General features: G+C 59.1%; 1 protein-coding gene and 1 long non-coding RNA gene across 5 annotated transcripts in view; one reads left to right on the top strand and one right to left on the bottom strand.

The window, feature by feature from the left end:
* TOM1 (target of myb1 membrane trafficking protein) overlaps positions 1 to 25256 on the top strand; it is a 43185-nt gene extending 17929 nt beyond the window's left edge. For 3 of the 4 annotated variants that reach the window (XM_058741467.1, XM_058741468.1, XM_058741465.1), the window contains exons 2-16: positions 1223 to 1307; positions 4956 to 5034; positions 5904 to 6053; positions 6376 to 6510; positions 6636 to 6782; positions 9567 to 9683; positions 11677 to 11810; positions 13370 to 13403; positions 13714 to 13807; positions 14684 to 14804; positions 19345 to 19420; positions 22045 to 22098; positions 23181 to 23240; positions 24242 to 24281; positions 24364 to 25256. In XM_058741467.1, coding sequence (XP_058597450.1) covers positions 1223 to 1307; positions 4956 to 5034; positions 5904 to 6053; positions 6376 to 6510; positions 6636 to 6782; positions 9567 to 9683; positions 11677 to 11810; positions 13370 to 13403; positions 13714 to 13807; positions 14684 to 14804; positions 19345 to 19420; positions 22045 to 22098; positions 23181 to 23240; positions 24242 to 24281; positions 24364 to 24518 — 1481 coding nt within the window. In that variant the 3' untranslated portion in view covers positions 24519 to 25256. Of the gene's footprint in view, positions 1 to 1222; positions 1308 to 4955; positions 5035 to 5903; positions 6054 to 6375; positions 6511 to 6635; positions 6783 to 9566; positions 9684 to 11676; positions 11811 to 13369; positions 13404 to 13713; positions 13808 to 14683; positions 14805 to 19344; positions 19421 to 22044; positions 22099 to 23180; positions 23241 to 24241; positions 24282 to 24363 lie in introns of those variants that run through there. The other variant, XM_058741466.1, reaches the window with a different exon arrangement.
* On the bottom strand, positions 325 to 1261 carry LOC131518935 (uncharacterized). Its single transcript, XR_009265362.1, has 2 exons — positions 1149 to 1261; positions 325 to 498 (listed from the first exon to the last, which is right to left on the bottom strand). It is a non-coding gene; the product is annotated as an uncharacterized LOC131518935 (long non-coding RNA).
* Positions 25257 to 27586: the final 2330 nt, after the last annotated feature.

The following is a 27586-nucleotide window of genomic DNA, read 5'->3' as shown; positions in this document are numbered from 1 at the left end:
CGGGTCACGATCTCATGGTCCGTGGGTTCGAGCCCCACGTCGGGTTCTGTGCCAACAGCATGGAGCCTGCTTGGGATTCTGTTTGTCTCCCTCTCTGTGCCGCCCCCCGCCCCTGCCCCGGCTCCCTCTCTCTCTCTCTCAAAATAAGTAAGCCTTAAAAAAGAAAATTCTCTGGGAGGTTTGAGAGGAAACTGGTTCCCAGTAGGGCCACTGGGAAGTGGGGCTGGGGCCGGGGAGGCAGGTAGATTTACTCTGTTGTGTGCCGCTTGGGAACCTTTTACGTTTTGAACCACGTGAATGGTCAAAAGATACCAACTCAAAAGATAATAGAAAGTCAAGAAGGAGCATTTTATTTGTGAAAATAAAACACTGCCTCCGTAGTTTCATGTCAGAAACCAGCCCGCCGGATTGCTGTCCCCACTCATCCGGTTGGTAGACTGAGCCGCGAGGCCTCCTCGGTGATCATAGGACGGTGATGCTCCTGGCCTCACGTGACTGCTGTAAGAATTAAGTGACATCACAAAAGGACAAATACTGTATGATACCACTTCAATGACGTGTTAGGTCGTCGGAATCATAAGGACAGTGCAGTGGCGGCCAGGGGCTGCTGGAGGGGGGGAATGGGGAGTTAGAAAGGGTGGTGGGGCCGGCTGTACCACATCGTGAGTGTATTTGATGCTGCTGAACTATATGCTTAAAAACGGTTAAGATGGCAACTGTTATGTGTATTTTAACACATTTTTAAAACGAAAAAATGATACAGGGCGCCTGAGCGGCTCAATCGGTTAAGCAGCCAACTCTTGGTTTCGGCTCAGGTCATGATCTCATGGTTTGTGGGCTCAAGCCCCGCATTGGGCTCTGCACTGACAGCGCAGAGCCTGCTTGGGATTCTCTCTCTCTCTCTCTCTCTCTCTCTGTTTCTCTTTCTCTCTCTGCCTCCCCCCCATGACTCACTCTCAAAATAAATAAATAAAACTTAAAAAAAAGAAAAAGAATATAAAATGCAGCCAAAAACCAAAACAATTAAATGACAAAACGGAACAAGGTAGGTAACAGTTTGCACGCCACTTGGTCCTTCCTGAGGCCCCAAAAAGTACCCATCGTCCTCCTCCTCTCTGGCCCTTCCCGCCGCGTCCCACACCACACACCTGCACGCGGCTGAGTCTGCCTGTCCAGGACCCCCCCCCCCCCCACCGTGTAACTTGTGGTTTCTCCTCCGCAGAGAAGGCTACAGATGGCTCCCTGCAGAGCGAGGACTGGGCCCTCAACATGGAGATCTGTGACATCATCAACGAGACTGAGGAAGGGTGAGGCCTGCAGGCGGGGGGGGAGGGGGGGGGGTGAGGGACGGGTTGGCCAGCCAGCTGCAGTGCACCCTGTCTCTTGCCACAGAGCCCCCCCCATTCCCACCCCTCCTGGAGTGCAAGGGGAGACCCTCCTGTGGTCCTCGGTGCCAGGAGGGCTGCAGAGGTCCTCTGAGTCCCACCCCAGGCAGGAGTGTGGCATCTTAGACATTTTGGAACAAAGATTCCATCCAATGCTGTCATGAGATGGACAGGGGACCCAGAGATGCCCTTAGGGGGCCACCAGCCCACACGGCCTCTCTCAGGTCACAGCCTGGCCAACTGGACCTCTTAGGACATCACCTGGGCCACATCCTCGTGGGACGCGGCCAGCTGGTGGCTCCCAGCACTGGGACATGGCCCCAAGCACTGTTCTGCACCACATGGGCTGGAAGGGGCAGGGAGACTCCCAGCTTTCTCTGTGAGCGAGAACAGACTTTCATTTCCTTAAGATTTGGAACCAGCAGGGGAGGGGGCCTGAGGGGGTCAGGGGACATGGAGAAGGCAGTGACAGTGAAGCAGAACTGAGAGCCCATCGGCATTAGCCTTTGCCAAGCATTTCCGGTACACAGGTCACCCCAGGACACATGCCGTGGAGGAGGCATCGTGGTCTGGGCTCTTGGTCTCTGACTAGCACTCTCTGACCAGCTGTGTGACCTTGGGCAAGTCACTGTACCCCCCTAGGTCTTTGTTATCAGAGGCAAATATCTCTTTTAGATTCTTCCAGTGGTAAGCCCAAAGTCCCGAGGGGAGCAGAGAGGGAAAGCAGGGTCACTGTCCTCAGGAGAACCCAGGAAGGGTGGGAAGAGGTGGGACCACAGTCATCGGGAAGTACAGAACGATCTGAGAAATCAGAATCAACAGCTGGAGCGGGACCTCATTTCGCTCTCCATTTCTCACTGGGATAATCCAGCTGGTCTGCGGGGTCCTTCTCAGCCAAATGGTCCCTTTGTGGGGAAAGTGAACCCAGGCAGCTGGAAGCGGGCAGCAGGCAGGGAGCACCGAGGGCAGCACACAGTGGCTACCGGCACCTTCCAGTATCCCCAGCGGGGGGCAGACCGCAACGGCAGGGCCACTGAGATAAAAGATGGGGGGCGGACAGGCTCAAGGAGCCCCTGAGAGGGCCTGGGGCTGCACAAACCCCCTGGAGAGGCAAGTCCCCATCTCCCTTATAAGCGTTGGCAGAACTGGGGCTCGGGCGTACTCGGGTTCAAGCACATATGCTGTTGACTTGAGCACTTCCTGTGTTCCAGGCACTGCACGAGGCCTTAGGGACCCAGCAGCAGGGAGAGCAGATGTGACCCTTGGCCTTGAATCTCTGGTCTAGGTCTACCCCTCAGTGGGTTGTGGCCTCCCTGCCGTCCACTCTGGGCTCCTAGCCGGGTACTGAGCGCAACAGGCCCACAGCAATGGCACACAAGCCTGGATTTCTGATTCCCAGTGCTGTGCTCTCTCTCTGGGCTGCTCTGAAACGTGGAAACAAGTCCGTTTCGAGGGTGACAGCCTGCCCCAGGGCATTGGTTGAAAAGTTTCCCACCCTTCTGGGACAGGGGCCCACCCTGTCAGGGACCATGGTCCTTCACCCCACGTGTCCTGTTTGTCCATCACAGCCTTGACAGGCCTCCATGGCTCCTCCACCTTGCCTGCCGCCTTCGCTCGTGTGGGGGGTCCCGTGTCGGGGTTCCTGACTTTCCTGACCCGCTCTTGACGGGCTCATCACTGAACAGACAGATGTCTGGCAGACAGCAGGACAGGCCCCAGAGGCCACTTCCCAGCCTAGGAAATGTTGCTCATGCTCCTGTAGCGTATGGGGCTCTGGGAGGCCAAGTGTCAAGAGAGGACACGGTGCCCCTCTTTGGGGGGCATCTTCTCAGCCTGGGAGCCCTGGGTAGGTGTCGTGTGACAGTGCACACCAGGGAGATGGGGGACTGGGAGTCGTGGGCGAGGCAGAATTTAGACGTGGAAGTTGGGGGCCACTAAGGCTTTTAGGCCAGAGCAGTCGGGGCAACATTGATTTCACCTGCACAGAGCTGAAGGGCAGGACGTAGGGGTGAGGCCACCGGCGTGCGTGGGCTGGGCGACAGATGGGGCAGGGAGGGCAGGCTGCCACCAGAGCCTTCAGGGCTCCCCCTGCACAAGGTATGTCCACCCTCCCTACCGGGATGGCCTGGGCCTCTTCAGCCTCTCCCTCCGCCTCCCCACACGGCCTCCATCCAGTCCCTCCCGCCTCTGCCTGAACCACTTCCCTCCTCCCCTCAGCTGGTTCCATCTCATCCTTCACGCCCAGCCGTGATGCCACCCCAGAGAGGACTCCCCTGACACCCACTCACTCTTACTGTGGGCCCCCCCTTCTTTCCCACAGTGATGTGGGTCTCCCTGGTCATGTGGTCCTTGAGAGCAGACCCGCACGTTCACCAGTGTGTCCCCAGCACCCAGCATGGTGCCAGCATGTGTGACTACTTAATAAGACCTGAGTGGAAGTGTGGGTGGAGAGAGGAAGTGGCCAGGATGAGGGCCCAGGACGCTGCCCACACGTTATTCGTTTATGAACCCCAGTGTGTATCAGGAATCCTTGGGGGTGTGATGAGTATACAGATCCCGGGAGAGCTTGGTTCAGGGACCTAGGGTGGGAGCCCTGGGTTTTGCGTTTTTAACAAACCCTCATACCTCCCCCCAAGAGGATTCTGGTGCAAGGGATCTGGAGAATCTCTGCCAAGTATTCATGCCCTACTGAGGACTTTGGCAGGGCAGGCAGTTTGTGTTGTGATTAGAACCTGTGTGTTCAGCAGGAAACAGGACACAGGAAAGATGGATGAGTGGCTGGCTTGGATGAGATGGGATGGGATGGGATGGGATGAATGGGATGGAAGGATGGATGGATGGATGGATGGATGGATGGACAGATGAGATGGGATGGGATGGATGGATGGGATGAATGGATGGGATGGATGGATGGATGGGATAGGATGGATGGATGGACAGATGAGACGGGATGGGATGGATGGGATGAACGGATGGGATGGATGGATGGATGGATGGATGGATGGATGGATGGATGGATGGACAGATGAGATGGGATGGGATGGATGGATGGGATGGATGGATGGATGGATGGATGGATGGATGGATGGACAGATGAGATGAGATGGGATGAATGGATGGGATGGATGGATGGGATGGATGGATGGATGGACAGATGAGATGGGATGGGATGGATGGGATGAACGGATGGGATGGATGGATGGATGGATGGATGGACAGACAGAACCAGCCCTGTTTTCCAGGGCTTCCTGATCTTAGGTAGGTGGCCCCATGTGTTGAATAAGAAGGTTCCATTCCGGGGCGCCTGGGTGGCGCAGTCGGTTAAGCGTCCGACTTCAGCCAGGTCACGATCTCGCGGTCCGTGAGTTCGAGCCCCACGTCGGGCTCTGGGCTGATGGCTCGGAGCCTGGAGCCTGTTTCCGAGCCTGTGTCTCCCTCTCTCTCTGCCCCTCCCCCGTTCATGCTCTGTCTCTCTCTGTCCCAAAAATAAATAAAAAACGTTGAAAAAAAAAAAAAAAAAGAAGGTTCCATTCCTCAGCGCATCCTTCCTTTTGTCCTTCTTGTGCCCAGTCCCAAAGATGCCTTCCGAGCAGTGAAGAAAAGAATTGTAGGGAATAAGAACTTCCACGAGGTGATGCTGGCTCTCACGGTGAGTGCCCCATCCATCCGTCTGTCCCTCCATGGTAGAGCCACACCTCCCCCAGGCCTACCAGGACTCCCAGCCACCCTGGGGCTCCTCTTCCAGGGGTTGAGAAGGAAAGGTCTGTGGGCAAAGTGCCATCCTGTCTACAGTGCTGGCATACACAGAGTGGCCATTTGGCAAAGTTCTCTCCAACTTCCTGGCATGGGGAGCAGACACCCTGAGGCCCACATCCCTCCAGACCCAGTCACGGAGAGCTCATGCCAGAGGACCTGCCAAGTGACACAGAAGCTCGGCGAACCCAGAGCTCAGCAGGGCAGAAAGCCTGGCCGGGCAAATTGGGCACTTGGATGCCCTGGAAAGTGTGCATAAAACAAATGCCGGTGGCCAAGGACGGGCCAGGCGAGAGGGGGCATCTTGGCTGTCGGAGGGGTTTGGCTGCGAGTGGAAACAGCACTCTGTCCCGGCATCCCCAGCAGCACTTACGTCAGGTGAATCCGGCTTAAAGAGCAGGGCACTTCCAGCCAGGAAGGGAGAACAAGAAACGAGGAGGGAAGTTCAGCGCCTGGTCCTGGGGCTGCAGGGTCACCATGGGATTATGGAAGTTCACTGTGGTTTCCATTTGGAGAGCCACCCTCCCTCCAGACTGTATTCGGCTCAGAAGCAGCTTCAGGACAGGCTTCTGTGGGTACTGAGGCCACTCGGTGAGGGGCCACTAGTGGGCACACCAGCCCCCGAGTCGGGGCACTGTCCCCACTTCTCCGTGTTCCAGGGTCTCACTTGAGGGGGCCCCTCCCGTACTCAGCCTCTCCTCCGGGATGGAGGCCGAGTGCAAGGGTCCTGGGCACTCCTGCTCACGGGCCCCTCACGGCCTCCAGGTCTTGGAAACCTGCGTCAAGAACTGCGGGCACCGCTTCCACGTGCTGGTGGCCAGCCAGGACTTTGTGGAGGGCGTGCTGGTGAGGACGATCCTGCCCAAGAACAACCCACCCACCATCGTGCACGACAAGGTTCTCAACCTCATCCAGGTGAGCGCGGGCAGGCCGGGCCAAGCTCCGTGCCAGCCGCCTTCCGGGGTGGGGAGAGAGCTTCGGGCCTGGCCGGGCAGCAAGGCGCCCCCACCATCGCTGCTCTTCCGTCTGCTTCCAGCTCCTTCTCATGTGGGGCCGTCTTGGTGTCCGCTGACTGGAGGTTCTGAGTGCGGGGAGGGGGCTTGGCGGGGGCTATGTGGGCGCGGCGGTCCGAGGACCAGCGAGTCAGGGCATCTCTGCTCTCTGGGGGCGGATAGGTGGGCTCTCGGGGGAGATGGTGAGCAGTGGTTACCGGCCATGTCCCCCTGTCCCCTCTCAGTCCTGGGCTGACGCGTTCCGCAGCTCGCCCGACTTGACGGGTGTGGTCGCCGTCTACGAGGACCTGCGGAGGAAGGGCCTGGACTTCCCGATGACCGACCTGGACATGCTGTCGCCCATCCACACCCCCCAGAGGGTGAGGAGACTCCTCCCGCAGGAGCAGCGGCGGGGGGGGCAGGTGGGGGAATTACCAAGCAGTTTCCCCAGCTGCTCTCTCTGACGCGCTTGCCCGCCTCGCTGATCCCGGTTTTTGCCCGCTAGACCGTGTTCAGCTCAGAGGCGCCATCAGGGCAGAGTTCTGTGGGCACTGACACCAGCCATGGAGGAGACTCCACCCAGCACACCACCCCCCTGCCCGTCCCGGCCGCACTCCCCAGTGACACACCCATCACGCCAACCCCTGAGCAGGTAAACAAGCCTGAGTCAGAGCCACGAGGGGCAGGGAGGGCCCCTCTCGGTATGGAAATTTCTATCCTCACAGCAGCCCCACTGGGTATGTATCATTCTTCCTGTTTCAAAGACGAGACTTAGATAAACTCACTTGCCCAGAGCCGCACAGCTCATCAGAGATGGTGGTGGGATTCAAGCTCAAGTCTGTCTGACTCCCAGCAGGCTCGGTCCTGCACCTCGGCGGTTCTCCAAAGTGTGTGCCCCACGGAGCCCCTCAGGCAGCACCGGGGAGAGTAAGTGCCCAGTAGGTGGCCCCTTCGTCAACAGCGTCGTCGTCTTCTTTGGGTGGTTTGTTTATGTGCTCAAATACGATTTCATCTGAGCAGAGGTTCTGGCTAAAAACAGTTTTAAAACATCCGCACAAAACATTTCTTTAAACCCTTGCTCTGCACCCATGATGCTTCCCACAGAGCTCCAAGAAGAAGGTTTGGGGTGTAGTGTAAGATTCCAGGGGCCGGGGGTCCGTGAGTAGCCCTGCAGGATTGCCCATAAGACTCATGACGCGCTGACTTAGCTTCTGTCCCTCAGTTTCTTCCTCCTGGAGTGGGGGGCAAGGCCACCTGGCAAAGCCGCCTGCCCCCCAAGGGATATCTGCAGCCATCACCAAAATAAGCTGGATACATGCTCATTTCATTTATTTATTTTTAAGTTTGTTTATTTATTTAAGTAATCTCTGCACTCAGCATGGGGCTCGAACCTACAACCCCGGGATTAAGAGCTACATGCTCTACTGACTGAGCCAGCCGGGCGCCCCAGTGTGCCCCCATTTTAGACGTGGCTGTTGGGATGTGAGCTGAGGCCTCGTGTTCTCGGCATGCCCACTTTTGAGCTGTGTTACGAACTTTAGACCCATCATACCAGCTACATGTGAAAGCTTAGCTGTTAAAGATACTGGCAAGAGAGACACAGGTCTGTGATGGAAACAAAGTGAAACTTGACCTTCCAGAGTGGACCCGCTAATCTCCGGTACTGTCTCATCTGGACTTATGAACAAACCTGCCAGCAGCCCTTCACACCCCAACCTATCTGAAGAGAAGCTTCTGTACTGGATATCTCACAATAAGTTATAAAATCACCTCCCAGAGTCACAAATATTACTAGAAAAGTTCTCCTAACTGGACATACAATTAAAGTGGTATAAAACTTGTAAAATCACCCTGTGATCCAAATTTCATGTAGCCTAGTTATGCTTTTAACCTTTTTGCCTGAAGTCTTACATTGGCGTGGATTAAGCCTGATTACATCCAGGGTAAGAAGGTTCTCGTTAAACAAAACTGAGTAGGCGGTGTTTAGTTTCCAGCTCCCCTCTTGTCTCCTGGGGCATGTTAAAGCTTCCAGGCATCCAGTGGTATCACTCCCAGACTCTGTTGTAATTAGGTCCCATCTGACCCGGACACACTGGGCTTGTGGTCAGTAGTTTTTCCACTCATTTATACCAAGAGTGTTCATTAAATCGGCCAAATGTACCAAACGTGTCCTGGGGTTTGGAAGGTGTCTGTGACCCGTAGTTCCTACCTGTGTCTGCACCCGCATTTCTTCATCTGTAAAGGCTGGGATAATGATACGTGCCTCATAAGATTGTGGTAAAGGTTAATGAGCAACAAAAGTTAAATGCTTGGCATTTGGTAGGTGGTTAATAAATGGTAGCTGCTGTCACAGGCATCGTAAATTTATATACTGACTCTCGTAATCTGAAATCAGCTAGGTCACATGCAGTTCTCAGAACGTAAGCCACTTAATAACTGGACCCATAAGGTATTCCATGGCCAAGGTTCTTCGTCCAGATTAATTTTAGAACCTCCATACCAGGGCGCCTGGATGGCTTAGTCAGTTGAGCGTCCGACTTCAGCATGGATCGTGGTATCACAGCTTGTGAGTTAAAGGCCCGCATTGGGTTCTCTCCGTGTCAGCAGCACGGAGCCCACTTGAGGTCCTCTTGTCTCCCTCTCTCTCTGCCCCTCCCCCACCCATGCTCGCTCTCTCAAAAATCTTTTAAGTTTAAAAAAAAAAAAAAAAGGACTTTCATACTGATGCCTTACTAGACATTCACAATGTCCACAGAGTTCCTGAGACCAAGCACCCCACAAAGCCCCACAGCATAAGGCACTGGACCAGTGGCCCTTCGCCACCTTACCCATGTGGAGACTGTGCGACCTGATTTACACTGATTCCCCAGGCTGACACCCTGGAACCCTTTGATCACTGAAAACCTGCTAACATGGTTTTAACAAGCGCTAAATCTGAGTTTCACACTCAAGGTGGGGCGTGGCACTCGTGCTTGAAAGAGCCCAGGACACCAGAGCAGACCAGGAGGAGCAGACCAGGAGCAAGTCCTGTCCTCACAGCACTGTCATCCTAGGCAGGAAGCCGGCCTGCTGATTCCCTCCTCTCCCCTGGGCGGGGAACTGCCCTCCAGGGCCTCGTTAGCTGCCCTCTCGGCCCCAGGAGATGCTGGAGCCCTGCAGCCGCACTCTGTGGTGCATTTACCTCCAGCTGCTTTCCTTTTGGCCTTGCCTGAACCAGGCTCCCAGTTTGGAGATGGCAACGGTCGGTAGAGCTCTATGAGGGGGTCTCTGGGGGGTGGGGCAGGCCCACCACAGGCCTCTTTGTGCCGCGCTGTGGCCCAGGAGCCAAGAGGGTCCTGGCGGGTCAGCTCCCCTGGGCTAGTGGCGCCGGCCTCTCCTCGTGAGCAGCGGCCCTGGCCCCCTGGCCTCTCTCACCAGGGCCGACCGTGTGTTTCAGATCGGGAAGCTGCGCAGCGAGCTCGAGATGGTGAGTGGGAACGTGAGGGTGATGTCGGAGATGCTGACGGAGCTGGTCCCCACCCAGGCAGAGCCTGCAGACGTGGAGCTGCTACAGGTGAGCGAGCGCCCAGCGGTCCACGCACATTTCTCCCCCACCCACGCTGCAACTTTCGTGACTTCCTCTGAACTCCTCGGTTACTGTGGGAGGGCTTAAAACCAGGGACTCTGGACCCCAGCACGTTGGAATTCAGGGCTCTGCCATTTTCTAGTGGGAACAAAATGGCCCCTCCTGCCCCAGCTTCCTCATCTGTAAGATTGTTCTAATAAGAGCTTTGAAGGTCTGAGTGTGACATGAGATTTAAATAAGGCTTTGCATGTAAAACACCAGCCCTGGGCCTGGTTCCGAGTAGGCCCCCAATCAATGGTATTGAGGAGAAGCTTGGAGGTGGGATTTCCCCCCTTCCAGAATTTGAAGCTTAGCAGGCAGGTATGGGAGCAGCGCCGGCGTTGAGAGTAAAGAGCAGGCGGTCTCAGGCCCTGGGGCAGGTGCAAGCCACCGGCTTTCTCTCCGTATGTCACATGTATTCCCGCAGTCCCATCCCCAGCTGGGAGCCACTAAAGGCACCACCCCACCCGTGGAGGTCAGTTCACAGAGGTGCCAAGAAAGCGGGGTGGGCGGGGGGGGGGGGGGGGGTGCAGCGACCAAGGCCCAGGAATCACCAGGTGTGAGTGCTGGGTTGACACGGGAACAGCTCACAAGCAATGAGCACTTCCTGCACACCAGGCTCTGATGTTAACACTTGATACGCATTCATTCTTCACTCCGTCCTCACCGCACCCAGCAATAGACGAGTTCTCTCATTATCCCCATTTTCTAGATCAGCCAACTGAGGCAAAGAGAAGTCATGGAATGTGCCCAGGGTCATGTGGCTGGTAAGCAGCAGAACTCGAGCCCAGGAGCCTGGCTCCAGCCGCTGCTTTTCGGCTGCTGAGAGGAGTGGGTACGGAAGTGGGAACAAAGCCACAAGTGTGCTTGGTCACAGGAGGAAGAGAAGGGAGGCCCACAAGGTGTTGAAAGTGGCTCCAGCCCGCCCTGCCCCACAGTAAAGGCAGATGAGGAAATCCTCAGAGGGGGTGGGTAACAGGGTCTGAAAGAGAACACAGGTCAATGTTGGGGCAGTGTCTGGTCTTCATGGGGCCTCTAGGAGGAATGTGCCAGCACGTGGCCACAGTCAGCAGTGCCGATGACCATCTGAACCTCAAGACCTCGACCCAGGCACCTGTCCACCTTGTGGCAGGTACCTGAAGAAAGAAGAAGTCAGTCTTACAAAGGAAGAACTTCGAATGCTGTGGCTTTTTTTTTTTTTCTTTCTTTCCCAAAGGAGTTTCAACATGTAACTTGCTGATTACAGATCGGTCACAGACATGGCGACTCAGTGCCACGGGGGGTCCTGGAACAGGAGGACATTAGTGGGAAAACAGTGACACTAGAAGAAAGTCTGGAGTTGAGCTCATAGGGCTGGGCTGGCATTCACATCTTTGACAAATGCCAAACTGAGGAGAAGCCGGGTGAAGGGGTTACGGGAACTCGACTACCTTGGCAACATTTCTGCAGATCTGAAATTATTCCAAAGTAAAGAAGTCTTTAAAAAGAAATTAGTGGAAACAATGAGGCAGAAATTCAAAATCGGGGTTTGCAGGTAACAGCTGGAGTCCTCTAGTTCATTTATTTAGGTTTGGTGACAGAAAGATCCCCATCACCCAGAGAAATGGTGATTTGTTTCACCGGCCTCTTGAGGGGTCTTGGTTTTTCAACTGAGCAGAAGTGGCGGCTGGAACCGTAATACCAAGTCTGCATGCAGCCAGGTTAAGCCAGCAGCCCTGCCTCACATGTTACTTGTCTCCTGCATGTTCAGTATTGGTGTAGAACACTGGACGTGGGAGCCAGAGGCTTGTTTGCGGAACCCCGAAAGCTGTCCTGGGAGCTTGGTGTCTGGTTTGGAAACCCCTCCATCCTCCAAGGCGGCACAAAGGCTGGGGCCCGGCCCCCGGCGATGGCCTCACTCTGGGCCCAGGGACTATGGCCAACTCCCTTCCTGCCTCCTCAGGAGCTCAATAGGACGTGCCGAGCCATGCAGCTGCGGGTCCTGGAGCTCATCCCCCGAATCGCCAATGAGCAGCTCACGGAGGAGCTGCTCATCGTCAACGACAACCTCAACAACGTGTTCCTGCGCCACGAACGGTAGGCCGGCCACCCCGCCCTCTCCCTCCCCTGGCTCCCTGTTCACACCGTCTGACCTCCTGTGGTCTCCCCCCTTCCCCGGCGTGTCCTCAGCTGTCTCCTTCCCCGGGGGGCATGAAGTCTGCCCAGCCTTCCAGCCACCTCTCCAATCCCTGCCAGGGTCTGCCCTGCTGCCATGTCCCTGCGTGTGGACCTGGTCTATCCTTGCTCACTCTGCCACTGCCTGGCTCTGGGGCTGTGGACCAGTTACTTGACTTAATTACTGCCCTTTGACTCTTTGACTGCACACTGCACGCAGCTCACTTAGGCAGGAAAATAATTTATTAGGAGAATAGCCTTTATGAAATGGGAAGCTTTCAGAATCCAGAAAAGAGTGAAACAGTGAGGCCTCCCAGCAGAGTAGGAAAGAAAGATCCCAGGGCGGCCCTGGAGACTGGGGGCAGAAACTCCCAGGACACGTCCCCAGGGTGCTGCCATCAGTAAATGGGCCCCGCACAGTTGCCCACTTTGTGTCATTCTGTTCAAGAGAAGCTGATTGGCTCAGCTTTGTCATTCCCACTGGGTTGAGAAGGGAAAAGGGGCCCTTGAAGGGTCACAAGGAGATGGGGGAGGAGCAGTTCCCCAGAGGGCACTCAGGTGCTAATACAGAGAAGGGGTGCCAGGCTCTCTATATCTGAAAACGAGGTCCACGGCGGTACCTGCCCTATGGGGTGATGCACTTAGCAACCAGGAGTCCCTGGGTCACAACACAGTTATTCCAGCCTTCTCCAGCCCTTGTTCATCTCACATCTTTGTCCATCAACACACAGGTGATTCTGAGTCCCTTGAGTGTGGGGCAGGGCTGCCGTGGGCCACGTCTACGAGGCCTCTCCTGCTCGCCGGCTCAGTGGAATAGAAGTGTCCCTTTCTGCCATTTGGGGGTGTGGGCTGAGATGGCCAAGGACCCAATCTGGGGACGACTGGGACCCCCTGACACCCACAGGCATCAGGCCCGGCCTGATATCCTATGCCTGCTGCCTCCTAGTTCACGGTCATACTCAGTCTTCGCCGGGGCTTCGCGTCTGGGAGGCAGGTTCCACCGTCGTCCCCTTGTAAAAGACGAGGCCGAGCTCCAGAAGGGACGTTAATGTACCCACCGTCACTCAGTAAGTGACAGGGCCAGCACTCAGCAGACCACGGCCTTCTCCGCCCACCTCAGCAGCCCCTTGGCGTGCCGGGAACGTTTCAGGGAACAGAACTCACCTTTGCTGTGTGCCGTGCGTCCGCATTTTCCTGTCTGTCCTGGCCCGTCCCTGTGTGTGTGCCAGTCACGACCGGAGTGGGCAGGCAGTCAAAAACTCCAGTTGGGACACTCTTGCCAGTGAACAAGGGGCACTTTTACCCATCCCCCAGGGATACACCGGCAGGGATACGCATCCCGGGCGTAAACTGGGTCTGTCACCCTAATCGTGACCCGCCAGGTGGATTGGGAGGCCTGCAGTGTGAGGAACCCTGCCCGGGCTGGGCTGTGCTCAGGGGCCTCTCTGTCTCTCTGACTCGGCTCGTTTCTGTCTTCGTAGGTTTGAACGGTTCCGAACGGGCCAGACCGGCAAGGTAAAGGCGCTTTTCTATGACCAGGTCATGCCCGTGCTGATGTGGGAGAGGAGGGCTCCCTCCCCAGACAACCTGCACGGGATGTGCCCTCTTGTCCAGACTCCTAGAGAAGTCCCCTTCTAACTTTTTATGTCACTGTCCCTTTAAGGTAACTAAGGCCCCCGCCATCAGCTAATGCCGGCTTCCCAACCCCCCAGGGGGTGCAACTGAGCTAGGGGCAGAGCAGGGAAGACTCCCTCATTCCCAGACAGAGCTGCCAGGGCCCTGGTGGCACGTCCCCCAGCAACGGCAGCATCTCCCTTCTCCCCAGGCCCCGCAGGAGGCCGAGGCGGCGGCCGACTTGATCGACATGGGCCCTGACCAGGCGGCCACCAGCAGCCTCTCGTCCCAGCTGGCGGGAATGAGTAAGTTCAGGGTGGGGGTTCTGGCCGAGGGCGCACGACAGTGCTGCGGGCACCCCTCACTTTTGGGGGTGCCCTCCTCCCAGTTTGGGGCTGGAGCGCCAACAGCAGACCGTTGGCCCAGACCCCACCTCGCTGGGCTGAACCCCACTGCAAGGTCGGGCACCCAGGACCAAACACGTGGGGCTCTTACCCTCACAGCCCACAGCTCCTGAGCCCCCCGGGCCTCAGGGGCCCCCTGTTCTGTGGTCGCCCCTCGACACTGAATTCTCTGTGGCCTGAGCCATCGAGGCGAGCTTGGCCTAGTCGCTTGAACGCCCTCCGCCCCGTCTCCTGTGTAAAGGGCAGGAATGGGCCCTTCCTCGTGGGTCGTCGCGAGGACTGAGTAAGCTCACACATGAAAGGGCCCCAGGTCGCACCAGGCCCAGGGTGCGCTCCCGGGACACGCTAGCAGGTGCCATCATCGTCACTGTGATTGGTTTTCACGCCGCTGGCTGCCTGCTTGTGCTGAGCCCAGGAAGTACGTCAGAGCCCGTTCTGAATCACTAATTCGAGGCTGCTGGAAAACCCAGCTGTGTGTGTGATCGCCAGCCCACCGCACAGCCGTGTCCTGTGCCAGATGCGGTGGGCAGCGTTTTACTTGTCACAGCTGCCCCGGGAGGGGGACTGTGACTCCACCTCAGGGAGAGGAAGTCACGTACCCACGGCCCCTCAGCCAGCAGGGACCTGGCTGCCCCATCCGGATACCCGCGCTGTCCCGCCCTTCACCCACCCCCGCCACCCCCCTGCTTCTCCAGAACCGTCCCTGGGTCCCTGGGCCTAGCAGCTCAGCCACTGCCCAGTGTGCAGGGCCCTTCATGTCCCTTTCTGTCTCTGCAGACCTGGGCTCCAGCAGCGTGAGGGCTGGCCTGCAGTCTCTGGAGGCCTCGGGCCAACTGGAAGGCGAGTTTGACATGTTTGCGCTGACCCGCGGCAGCTCTCTGGCTGACCAACGAAAAGAGTGAGTGGCCCAGCCCCACCCTGTCCCCTGCATTGCGGGCTCCCCATCAGGGCAGAGCCTCTCCGGGCCCCTGAACCCAGCTGCGTGGCACGCCGTGTGGAGGGACACACAGTCTGCTGTCTGCACCCCCTCGGGATGGCAGAGCTCCCACCCCCTAGGTCACTCCCAGTGGCCCCAGAGGCAGACTTCATGCCCCACGGGCAGGCCTGGGGGGAAGAAGGGACGCCTGTGGTTTGATGAGCAACTGTGTGCCAGAATCTCACATAATCTGATCAGATGAGGAAACTGAGGCACTGAGAGGCCGAGTCATTTGCTCCGAGTCAGACCATTGATATGTGGCAACACTAGGATGGGACCCCAGGGCTGCTTGTTCCCAAACAGTGTCCTGCCCGGCCTCTCCCCACCACACCCCCCAGGGCAGGCAGAGAAGATCCCTGATAAAACCTCAGGGACTTGTCTAGTCATTTCTGTTGCTGCCTAGCCACCCTTAATGCCCCAAAAAGTCCCTGTTGCCCCACCTGGGTCTGCTCCCTCTGCCCCAGGGCTAGGGTTCTGTCCTTTGCTGAGCTGGTGTTTACAGGGAGGTGCTTTCGGCAGCCACGCCAGGCCCCTTGCCTCGACTTGTCTCGGGACTGGCCCCACACAGGCTTGTCAGGGGAAGCAGTTTGCTTGGTACTCTCAGCCCTTTGCTCAGGACCCTGGACTGCGCCACGGGCAGCCAGGATTTACAGCCAAGGAAAGCTCTGGATTAAGGGACTCCCTCAGCAGATGCCCCAGCCTCCCCGGTGGTCATTCTGGTCACTTGAATGGCCTTTGGCCTTCCCTCCTTGCCCTGTCTTTGGGAACTGTCAGTGGGCCTCTGAGGGCCCAGCCATGCCCTGTCCACACCACACATCCAGGTCAAATCTGATAGGCTGCAGCTGGCTCTGCCTGCCGCCCGGACCAAACCCTGGGTTGCGAGCAGTGTTTTTAGTCTGGGCAGCCTGCGCTCACGAGGCCCAGTGCTCACGGACCAGCAGCTCACAGTTGCCGTGGAGTTTGGGGCACGGAGAAGCCACTGTGCGGGTGGAAGCTAATGGGTCCACTGGGATGTGCAGCCGCGAGGGCCGCCCGCCCGCCTGCTAGGCCCCAGCAGGCAGCATGCTGGCCACGCCGGAGAGCCCCTGGCAGTCGGCCCAGCTCGCCAGCCCAGCGAGGCTTGCTGTTGCTCTGTTACTCCCTTGAGGAGCAGGCCCTGGGGGGCAGAGGAAGGCGTCCCCGGCGCCCACAGTCTCATGGGGAGGAAGGTGCACACACTGCCGCCGTGCGGTGCTTATGGCCGCCCTGGATGGGGGTGCCGGGCACTGTGGACACACACGTGGTGGCAGGCAGCTCTGCAGAGGGTGCTCAGGCCTGGACCTTGGGGATAAGGAGTCAGGAAGGCCGTTTCAGGCCATAGGAGCAGCGTGTGCAAAGGCTCAGAGGCAGGGAGAGCGTGAGATGCTGGGCTCAGAGGCAGGGAGAGCGTGAGATGCTGGGGTGGGGGGAGGGGAGGGGACATCTTGGACCTTCTCACGTCATGGGGTCCCCTGCAGGCCCTCCCTGGGTCCCTGGGGACTGGTTTCCACCTCAGCAGAAAGCACGTGGCAGGGACCAGAATGCCCTGGTGTCAAGTTCCTCTTTCCTTTGTTCCGCTTGGTGGTCCCTCCCTTAGGCTTCTGCTGGGTCTTCTAGTCCCGGGCCCGCCTGACTGCCCTGCTCCCCTCCCCCACCCCACCCCCCCCAGGGGCTCTTGAATCCTCTGAGACCTTTTCTGCCCACCTGGAGTCTGGCCCACACCTCCTTCTGCCTTCCTGGCTCCTGCTTCCCTCCAGCCTGTGCCAGCTCTGCCTCTGCTCACCGGGAAGCCAGCTCCTTGCCAGCCACACCCCAACCCCAGGTGGCACAGTCGTGGCCTCTCCAGCTGACCAGGCCAAGGAGAGCGACAGGGAGCATCTCTCTGAGCCAGACGCACCCTAGCCAGGCTTTGCTGGAAGTAGGATGCTCTTCTGTATTGTCATCCTGGGGACACACTGCACTGCACTGGATGACCTCCCCAGTGCCGCTGTCATCCGAGGGGCCCCCGGGCCAGTCCCTGCCCACCACCTTCACCACAACCTTCGGAGGCGTAGCCCTCCTCCCTCCTGCGCTGGGTGTGGGGCAGGAGACACCTGGCCCAGCATCTGCGGCTGGGCCTGGGCGTGGGCCTTGCGGGAGCTTCCTCTATCCCGGGTGTCTTCCACCTCCACTGCTGCAGGCATGGCCCCAGGGGGACGGCCACGCTTCGGCCTGAGGGCTGTGGGGGCAGGAGAGACGGAAAAGCAGAGGTGGGGGCGAGGGCGTAACTAGGAAAGAATGTATTATTCTTCTGAGTGAAGAAAAGCATCGATTCCTGTATATTCCTAGGTCTGAACATGCCTTATTCTGCCTTTTTCCACAATGCACCTGCCATGTCTTAGAAGGAGGGACAGCAAGGGGGCTACTTCCATACCGGGAGTGGGCAGGACGCATGGCTCAGTCTTAGACATCACTTCCTCCTCACCAGCTCTCAGGGCCCAGACTCAGCCGGGGATACCAAGCTCCAGGAGGGCGTGAGCACACCGCCCGCCACCCTGGCTTTCGTGTTGGCTCCAGCCCAGCCCTGCAGATCGTCCCTAGTCCAGGGATGGGCAGGAGCTATGGAACTGGGGGTTGAGCTCATGATGGCACTTGCGGCCGCCTCCACAGGAGGGAGTGGACTCCAGTGCCCTCAGAATGGCTGCCTGGGAATTTGGGGGTCTTCTCCCCCAGAGGCCCTTTGACGTGCCAGTCTCCCCCATTCCCAGGAAGGCCATTTGGCATCGCAACGGTTTCAGTCAATAGGGCTCGGGTTCCTGAAGCCTCGAGCTGCCCCCCACCCCCGCCCCCGGACCTTCAGGGCTTTCCATTTGTGAAGGGGATTCTGCGGCTCACTTCTTCCCCTCAGAACTGGACCGAGCTGGTGCCGAGGCCCCGCCTCCTTCAGCTGACGCTCCAGAATGAGAAGAGCGGCTCCTTCCAAGAATCAGGGCTGAGCGCCCAAGGCCGCCTCTGACGTCCCCCTGTGGCAACCAGGAGAGACCCCCCCCCACCCCCGCCCCAGTCCATTGCCACACAGCTTTCCCCTGACTCCTGCCTTATTCTCTCGCTCCCCACGACTCACCTCACACACAGCAAACACCTTCCCTGTGCTCCGCCCCTGCCCTCTCTGCCCCGTCCAGCTGGTGGCATCCCCCAGGACATTTAGTCTTTCTTTCTTTCTTTCTTTCTTTTTATTTATTTTTTTTTTTTTTAATTTTTTTTTTTTTTCAACATTTTTAATTTATTTTTGGGACAGAGAGAGACAGAGCATGAACGGGGGAGGGGCAGAGAGAGAGGGAAACACAGAATCGGAAACAGGCTCCAGGCTCCGAGCCATCGGCCCAGAGCCTGATGCGGGGCTCGAACTCACGGACCGCGAGATCGTGACCTGGCTGAAGTCGGACGCTTAACCGACTGCGCCACCCAGGCGCCCCTCTTTCTTTTTATTTTTGAGAGAGAGAGAGAGAGTGCAAGAGTAGAGGAAGGGACAGAGAGAGGAGGGGCAGAGGATCTGAAGCGGGTTCTACACTGACAGCAGAGAGCCCCATGCAAGGGCTTGAACTCACGAGCCAAGAGATCATGACCCGAGCCAAAGTCGGATGCTTAACCAACAGCCATCCAGGCGCCCCATCCCCCAGCACAGCCAAGACGGGGCAGGGGAGAGCTTCGTGCTGGGGCCCCACGCAGGATGGCACCATGTGGGATGACGCCCCACCCAGCCATCTGCACGTGTGTCTACGACAGCGAATGGAACTCTCCATCCAAAGGCAGCCTCGTACAGAACCACGATTTATTACCTTACAAAATGGAAGCTGCTCGGGGAGCCTGGGTGGCTCATTCGGTTAAACGTCTGATTCTTGATTTCAGCTCAGGTCAGGATTGTCACAGTCGTGAGATCTACCCCCACGTCGGGCTCCGTGCTGAGCGTGAAGCCTGCTTGGGAATCTGTCCTCCCCTCTCTGCCTCTCCCCTGCACCCACTCTCTCTGTCTCTCAAAATAAACATTTTTAAAAAAAGAGGAAGCTGTTCAAAGAAGGGTCTGGAGGTGGGAATTCTCCATGGGGATGGGGCACTGGCATGGTTTCTCATCCCTCGAGTTTGGCCGGATCCGATGAGAGCCATTGGTGAGCTTGCTCTTCGCCTTTGGCCAGCGCCACCTTCCCTCACTTCTCCAGCCTTGGCTGCCTGTCATGGTCACACGTCTAAGCCCGGGTCTACGGTCTGCAGGCAGGCAGGCAGGCGGGCGGGTGGGCCTGCAGAATTGGAGCCCGTCCTGAGGCCTGCGCTGCTCCCTGCCCAGGCACCACCTGGGGCCACACAGGATGTGAGTCCAGCTCGCCCCCACCCACCCGTGCATCCCGCCCTCGGTCAGCACGCCTGGTACCACAGGGCAGAACTCATGGTCGTGGCCTCTACATTTCAGGGTGAAATACGAAGCCCCCCAAGCAACAGATGGCCTGGCTGGAGCCCTGGATGCCCGGCAGCAGAGCACTGGAGCGGTAAGCAGAGGGTCCTGCTGCTACCTTGTCCGGAAGGAGGGCCAGAGGATCCTTGCCCCCAGGTCCCACACCCCCACCCGCCATGTGCTGGGCCCCAACGTGACACATCCCTCTCCTCATCTGGTTCCGTCACTGGCCCCTTGTAGCTAATGTGACACCTCCCATTTCACAGCTGAGGAAGCAGTCCGAGAGGTTAAGTCACCTGCCCAAGTTCACACAGCAAACAAGGGCTAGAGCAAGGACTCAGAAAGCCCAGAGTCCCGCAGCCTGGCTTCCCAGCTGCGTGTCCGCGGACAGACTGCTGACCCGTAGCAAGGTTTACAGTGGGGTGTGCGAGAGGGCGTGTTAAGGGGCTCAGCAGAGTTAGAGCTCCGAGACCTGTTATTTGCAGGAGTGGGGACAGGGGGGACAAGAGAACATACCCTGAAACTTCAGGGAGGCTTCCAGGGGTGCCATTTTCATTCCATCGAATTGATTGATGGCGTGTGGAGTGATAGCCACATGTCTGGCACTGCACACGCTCTGTGGGTGACCCCTCCCCCTTGGCAGGAACTCCAAGTACAATTCTCACCCCTTTGGATTTGTTCTAGATGCCCTTGGGGTGGGGGGAATTTCTGTTTCAGTAAGTGGACAGAGTAGCTCCTCGGGAGGTGATTAGAAACGGCTGGGCCCAGGAGTCGGAGAGGCAGGGGGCAATGAAGGGAGACAGCCGGTGACAGCACAGGCTTCTGAGGCCAGGTGGGACTGGGCAACAGGAGACAAAGCCTGAGGGGCAGCAGGGACCAGAGGGCCTCGGGTAGCCAGGAGGACCGTGTGAGGTGGAGGCCACGGCCAGGCTTGAGCAGAGGGGCACGTTTCTCTGTCCATTTTAGAAGGAACCAGCATGGAAGCTGGGAGAGCAGCTAGGAGGGAGTGGAAGTTGCCCAGTATACAAGTGGGTGGGGGGGCCCTGGCGACTCCCCAAAGGCATCCCCAGCATCTCAGGAGTCATTCCCAAGTCAGAGCGGAGCCAGACCTGGAACACCGTGGAGGCAAGACCAGCTAGAGAATCAGACGTCTCCCGTGTGTGCCCTGTGACCCAGCACCAAGCACAGCACATTTTCACCTGCGTCTCAGGGCCTCCGGCTACTTTCCTTTGTAAGTGGCCACCTGTCACAGCCATGCCCTGTGCCAGGCACCCTACAGCCCGCCTTTCTGAGCCATCACACAGACCCTTAGGTCGTGTTGTTATCCCCATTTACAGATGAGAAAACTGAGATCAAGAGGCCGGGCAAGTGAGGCAGCAGAGGTTAACATCCTTAGCGTGATGCCTGGCACAGAGTGAAGCGTTCAGTCTCCCTGGTGCTGCTGTGTGGCTTTCCCCACTTACAGACGAGAAAGCCCAGGCTTAGCATTGTGAGGTAGTTTGCCTGACACCTCACAGTCCTCGGTCCTGGCTCCATAGCCGGTGCTGGGAGCAGGAGCCCCAGATGGCCTGCACAGCTCTAAGGAACAGAGGTGGACACTCCAGAAAATCTGGCTCCCAGATTGCAGATGCATCCGAGCGCTCTGGGAGCCGTCTGGAAGCACTTCCCTCTCAGGCCACCTGACCCCTCGTGGGCAGAGGCGAACTGCACAGGCACCCTTTCCGGTTGCAGATGAAGGACTGCAGCCCAGAGACAGGTGTCCCCGCCCCGGGGCTCAGAGCAACCCCAGGCATGACAGGAACTAGAACCCAGGTCTCCCGGCTCCTACACCACCTTCAGTTAGCCACAGGGAGGAAATATACACACACCTCTACTTGCAGGAAAGAGGAAGTTGGTAAATCATTGCTTATTCCTCTCTGATCACTTGAGAGATTGAAGCAGCTTCTGCCCACATCAGGGTATGATGTTCTTACAACTGTCCGTAAACACCTGCTCCCGAGGTACATGAGTCTGGCTGGGTGGTGGGGACGCTTTCTCCCGTTAAACTGTCAGGACGGGACTCTGAGCGGCAAAGTAGAGAATGGAATCCAGTGCCAGCTCTCCTGGCAGCCAGTGTTTGCCCCCGGGGTTCACAGGTCCCATGACTGCGGCTGCTGGACAGCATGTGCCGGGCCCTGTGCCGGGTCTGTCCAGGATGGGGGAGGCAGTTGGGGGCCGGCGAGCTGGGAGCCGGGACTCTAGTGTCCTCATCTCTGGGGTCCTAGGGAACCCTGATTGTCCATCAGTAAACATGAGGGGACTGGGCAAACCAACGTTCTAATCCTGGGGTGCCCATCAGAGCCCCTAGCAGCCAGCACACTGGTTAATGGCTGCCTTCTCAGCCCTTCCAGGATTGCCCGGGCCGCTCCCAGGCTCGTTGTGGAAAAGGAGGAGATTTGCCCGGTGCATTCAGGACCCTGGGGTCCCAGGGCTATTGTGGTTCATCCCAGTGAGACACCCTCCACCGCTGCCTGTCCCCCCTCACCTGCCCCCACAGCACCAGCCTCCACAGGCGCGCACACACACACACACACACACACACACACACACACACACACGGCCTCCTAAGGTGGTAACAGGACTCCCGACCTGAAAGGGGCGTCCACATTGGAGAAAGCTGCCAGCATACCAGTGGCCCTGGCCTTCCCACCACCCTCAGCCTGACCCTTTCTCACCTAGATGGGAGGCAGCCTTGAGAAGAGCCTCAGTGACTGGATGATGAGACAAGGCATGGTGAGGAGAGGCCAGGCCAGCCCAGAGAGCAGAGGCTGCCACTGGCAGGAGTCCCGCCCGGGGTGGTGCTGTCGCAGGGTCAGGACCCTCAGAGCCAGCAAGAATGCAGGGTGCTGCAGGTGCCCCGCTGTGCTCCTGCTTCATGGCCCCTCGGTGCCCACTTCCGGCCCCTAATTCGGAAGTGAGGCCCAGGTGGCCCCTCTGGCAGCTGGGAGGCGACCGGGGCTCGCTGGTTCTAGGCCGGGCAGAGAGGGACAGGTGCACGCTGCCCAGAGCCCTTGCTGCTGCTTCTGGGAAGTAGGCGCCTGCTCTCTCTGCTCTGAGCGCTTCTGCCGCCACCGGGGACGTCAGGTGCTGGGGACAGAGCTTGGGGACCGAACTGGCTGGGTTGGAGAAGGACTGTCACTCTCACTCTCTTTCCCAAAGTAACAAAGCGGTCACTAGCCTTTCTTGAGCATCTGCTCTGTGCCAGACTCCTATCCATCACCTCCTGTCCCCTCACAGCAGCCTGGACGGTAGGGACCGTGTGCTCCCTCCTCTAAAGATGAGAGAAGCGAGGTCTGACAAGTGACCTGCCCAAGCCACACTGTATGAAAGGGCAGTCTCGGACTCTGTCCCCAAAACCTCCAACTGGGTCCTCACACTGTAGAAGGAAGCCCCCAGCCCCTGTGCGGGACCCTTGTGGCAGAGCCCGTGTCTTTGTGGCCCAAAACGAAAGTCCCTGTGAGTAGTGGGGAGATCCGTTCTTCCTCAGGTTCCTGCTCCAGCTGTTAGGAGCCCCCTCCCCGACCCCCTGCCTAGCGCCCGGCCCCGCATCCCCTTGCCCACAGCCTGGCACAGTGGGCAGAATTGTGGGTCCTAAGCAGACGGGCAGGAGCCATCTTGAAGGGGATATACCAGGATCTCAACCCCCCAGAAGGGGGTGGGGCATGTCCAACTGGCCCCACTTCATAAATGAGGAGACTCAGGGGTGAGGGTGACAGCCACAGGCCGCCCAGCCAGCAGGCCCCCAGCTGATGGGGCCTTCCGCCTTTGCACTGCATGCACTGCCCTCACCACCTCACCCCTGCCCTTCCTTCCAGATCCCCGTCACCCAGGCCTGCCTCATGGAGGACATCGAGCAGTGGCTGTCCACTGACGTGGTAAGTTGGCCCCGCCCCGCCCAGAAGCAGAGGCTGGGGCACATTCCTCCCCCCGCCCCCCACCAACAGCGGGCTCATGAGGAAGCGACTGGTCACAGGGGCAGGTGAGCAGCTGGGGAGGAGGGGGGCGTCAATGTGGGACACCTCCCGCCAGCCGCCCGCCCTCTCCAAGGCACTCTCCTCAGAGGCCTCCGCCTCACAGCTGCTGGGGCCGAGCCTTTCCTGAGAGTGCTGTCAGGAGCCCAGCCCCAGGAGCCTCAGCCCGAGACAGGAAGGGCAGGATGGGCGGAGGGAAGCCGTCACAGTGGTGAGCCCTGCACCTGCACCAGCTCGGGGAGCCCTCCCTCTGGTGCCTCTGAGGAGCTCCACCAGCGGCGCCATCTTCCAGACCAGGAAGCTGATGAGCAGCCCTGAGGGGTGCCGAGCCTAGGAGGAGGCAGGGGCCCAGGCCGTCTGCAGAGCCCCGCGGCCCCCAGGGAGCGGCAAGGGCGGCCAGCCTCGGCTCTCCTGTCCGGGGCCCCTCCCCCTGCCCCTGCCGCCCCACCTCTGGGCACCAAGGACCAAGGGCCTGGATGCTCCCAGGCCCAGAGGCTGCCTTCTGCCAGCGGCCAAGACGGTGTTTCCGCCCGAGGTCATGCGGGGGTCCGTGCCTGGTGATGGCGGGAGGCACCCCCCACTCCCAACTTTAGCACGCGTGGCCTCCGTCTCTGGGGCCCTTCCCGCCACAAGGGCAAGTGTGTTCACCATCTGCACACTGGAAGAAAAGGCACTGGTGTTTATTGAGGACCCTCTGGGCCCCACAGCCTGGGCTTGGCAGTCCAATATTCCATTTTAGCTTCCCGACAACCAGTTCTACCAAGCGGGAAACTGAGGCTCAGAGCAGTCAGGTGACACCCAGGGCTGCAGCTCGGGGAAGAGTGGGGACAAGGTTCAGGTCCTGGGCCCACTACGCCTGCCCCCAGAGGACTGTGGCTAACCTCCTCTTCCTTCTGCTTTCTCAGGGGAATGACACGGAGGAGCCCAAGGGCGTCACCAGCGAAGGTAGTAGGCCCTGCCCGCCCGCCCCTTCCCCCCGCCCTGGCCTCGGAACCTGCCCCCGAACCCCTCTGTCTCGTTCCTCTAGAATTTGACAAGTTCCTGGAAGAACGGGCCAAAGCAGCCGATCGGTTGCCCAACCTCTCCAGCCCCTTGGCCGAGGGGCCCCTGGGTCCCCCTCGTGGCGCTGCCCCTCGAAAGAAGACCCAGGAGAAAGATGAGGACATGCTGTTTGCCTTATGAGCATGGGGCCTGGCACCTGCAGCCTGAGCTCCCGCTGCTCCCACAGTCCCCGACGGGGGCCTGTTTCCCTCCTTCGGTGTTAAGGCTGCTTTGAGGAAGGCTTGTTACCCCCTTCTCTTCGCCTCAAGGATAGGCTGACCCTGCTGTGGCCGCACCGCCTGGGCCGTGGAGAGACAGCTGGATGAACCGGGGTAACGAGTCAGCTCTACATTGGGATCTTGGCCACTCCTGCCTCCTTCCCCACCCCAACCGACCACTACTTGGCTGAGACGGGCCGGCCGCCTGGTTGCCGGATGTGACTCCTTGTCCTAGGGGATCCCCTCCCTGGACCCTTTCCACACTGCCAGTCGAGGCCTGGCTGGAGGCCAGAGGCAGCAGAAGCTTCTGTCGCAGCCTCCGGTCCGTTCCCCGGCCCCTGCCTCGTGGACCCAAAAGGCTTTGGCTAGCTGTCGAGGGCCGGCTGTGGGGGCCTCTGCCCAGCCGCACGCTGTCCAGGTACGAAGCTGCGTGTGGTGGGGGCAAAACCCAGCAGCCCCAGGCTGCAAGGAGAGGCTCCTGGAGCACCTGTGGCCCCCACGACCTCCACTGCCTTTTCCTCCAGCATCCTCCTCCTGTTCCTCCCGGTCAGGGCTCCACCGGGCACTGGGCCCACCCGCCTGTTGATTGATCTTCTTGTACTGGGAGAGGTGCCTTTTGTAGCCCCAATTAAAGGTAGGAAAGCACCCTGCTGGCAGCGCTGTTGAGTCTCTCGGTGGGAAGTGTCTTTCTGGCATCACCAGAGACCAGGCCTGCTCTGGGCCGGGCCGGGCTAGGGGCATCCAGGAGAGGGCCCTCTGCAGGTGGTACAAGCGGGTGGCGGCACTGGGCAGCACCGCGTGCGGGCAGGTGCAGCCCCCTCACGCCTCACAACACGGGCTGCAGCCTCGACTCGCCCCATCGCTCTCCTGAGCGACCGCCCTCCATCCCGAGGGCACCTCCACACTCGCTGTCCCCCCTCGGGCCAGCTCCTGTCCTGCAACCGTGATCACAGAGGAGCGGCTGCAGAGACGGTACGGGCGTCCCATCTGAGGCCCGGGTGCTAGGCACCGCATTAGGGCTACACGCGGGCTCGGGCAAAGTAAAGTGACTGTCTCCTGTCACAGATGCTGAGCCTGTGACTCGGTGGGTCACATGAGCTGCCCCAGCCCAGAAGAAGTGGCATAGATGCTTACCATGGGCCAGGTGCTTCCTCATGCATCAGTGCATTGTCCCCATTTTTCAGATGACAACACTGAGGCCCAGTTTGGATGCCTTGGCACACAGCTCGGGGAGCTGAGCCACAGGGTGTAGGGCACGGGGTCTTAGTAAGTTCTTAGTCCGTGGCAACCCGAGAGCCCCAGGTCTTGGGGAACCACATTTCCCAGCCTGGAATCTCAACACCAGGCTCCCCGAGGGGCAGCCCAGCCCTCAGCGGTGGAAGGGAGGGGGCTGCTCTGTGGCGGGAGCGATTGACCTACCTGAAAGGTCTACCTACAGAGGAGGGAAGAAGTCCGAACACGTGGGTCCAGGGGAGCCTGGACTGCTGAAGTGTGGCCTGGGTCTGGGAGCGGCCACCGGCTCCCATCGGTGACAGGCAGGTCACCCGTGATCTTGGCACGCAGGAGACCAGACCCCGCCAGCGCTCCGGGTGGATTCGGGGCCAGGAACTCCAGGGACAGCTCTAGGCTTGCCCGTCCCCCCAAGCAGGGGAGGGGGGCAGCGCATGGCCCAGGCCAGGCTTCAGAACTTGGAGATGAGCCAAGCCTGGAGGAAGGTGGCGGCTGCAGCTCGCCTCTGGCCTATTTCTCCAATCCTAACAACCTCTTCTCGCAGGGGAGAGGGGCGTGGCTACCCCACGGGCCCGGCTGTCCGGTGGAGTCGCTTTGGTGAGGCAGAGGCCCCCTGGGCCCTCGCCCTCCGCTCATACAGGCTCAGCTGGTCCAAACCCGAGCTCCCCTCCTGCCTCCTGCGCATGTGAGCGGCGCATTAGCCCAGGTGATGCCAAGGCTGCGGTTTTAACCAGGGCGAAGTGTCGCCTGCACCTGCTCTCATCCCTTGGCAGGTGGCCCCCAGGCCAAGGTGTGGAGCCCTGCCAGCCTTGCCCAGGCTGCTCCTACTCAGAACTGGGAAGAGGCCAGAGTCCGGGTACCACACTGTCACTCGGCCGCTTCTGCTCCCTGCCTCCACTCGGGCATTAGCGCCCCCTCCATCTTACTGGCCTTATCACGCAGAGGTGGCCAAGTGTTGAGGACTTTGGTCTCCCTCTGAGGGGCCCCAGACTGCTTTCTCTTGCTGGCCCTGCTGCCTCCTTGGGTCAAGCGCTCCTGCCAGCACACCGCTTCCAGGGGTCCCTTCCTGGGCTATTTCTTGCTGTTACTGCCAGGAACAACACAGCAGCCCGGCAGGGTCCGGAGCGGCTGGATTTTGTGCTCGGTTCCACATGACGGATGAAGTTGGGTAAAGTGCCTGGGGCTCGGGACCATCTTTTTCATACTGTGAACCTTCTGCTGGTCCCTGCCTGGCTGAGGTTGGCAGCATCCGATGGTCAGACAGGACGACCGTGGCAACACGAGACCGTCCGCCCCCCACTCCTGGCGTGGCCGGACTGCGGACGCACTCGCGCAGTCACACATGCGCATACTGGCTCACGTTGTGGGGCACGCTGTCCGGGTGAGCTGACAGGTGTACCACCTACTCACAGTGATGCTATAGGCTTCTGTCCCCAGGCCCGACCTGGGAGCCCGAGGCAGGCTCCCTCCCCTTCCCCTGCAGCCCCTCAGCTCTCCCAGGGTCCCCCCCCTCCCCACCTCATTTGGAGGAGCCCCTGGCCTGGGCCTCTCCACAGTCACAGGGGCCCTGTGCGGTCAAAGGTTTTGATCCCTGCTTACAGGTAGGGAAACTGAGGCCCAGAGAAGCAAAGACTCGCCTAGGCACACCATAACGGAAAAGTGGGACCCAGTCTGCTGCGGGGAATGGTGATCTTACAAGGACCCAAGCCCAGGGAACCTTCTGTGGAAGTCTCCAGGGGCTCGTGGCCCTGTGAACTAGAG

Source organism: Neofelis nebulosa, chromosome 8, assembly GCF_028018385.1.
Source record: "Neofelis nebulosa isolate mNeoNeb1 chromosome 8, mNeoNeb1.pri, whole genome shotgun sequence".
NCBI lineage: Eukaryota > Metazoa > Chordata > Mammalia > Carnivora > Felidae > Neofelis > Neofelis nebulosa.
This window is presented reverse-complemented; position numbering and strand designations above follow the sequence as displayed.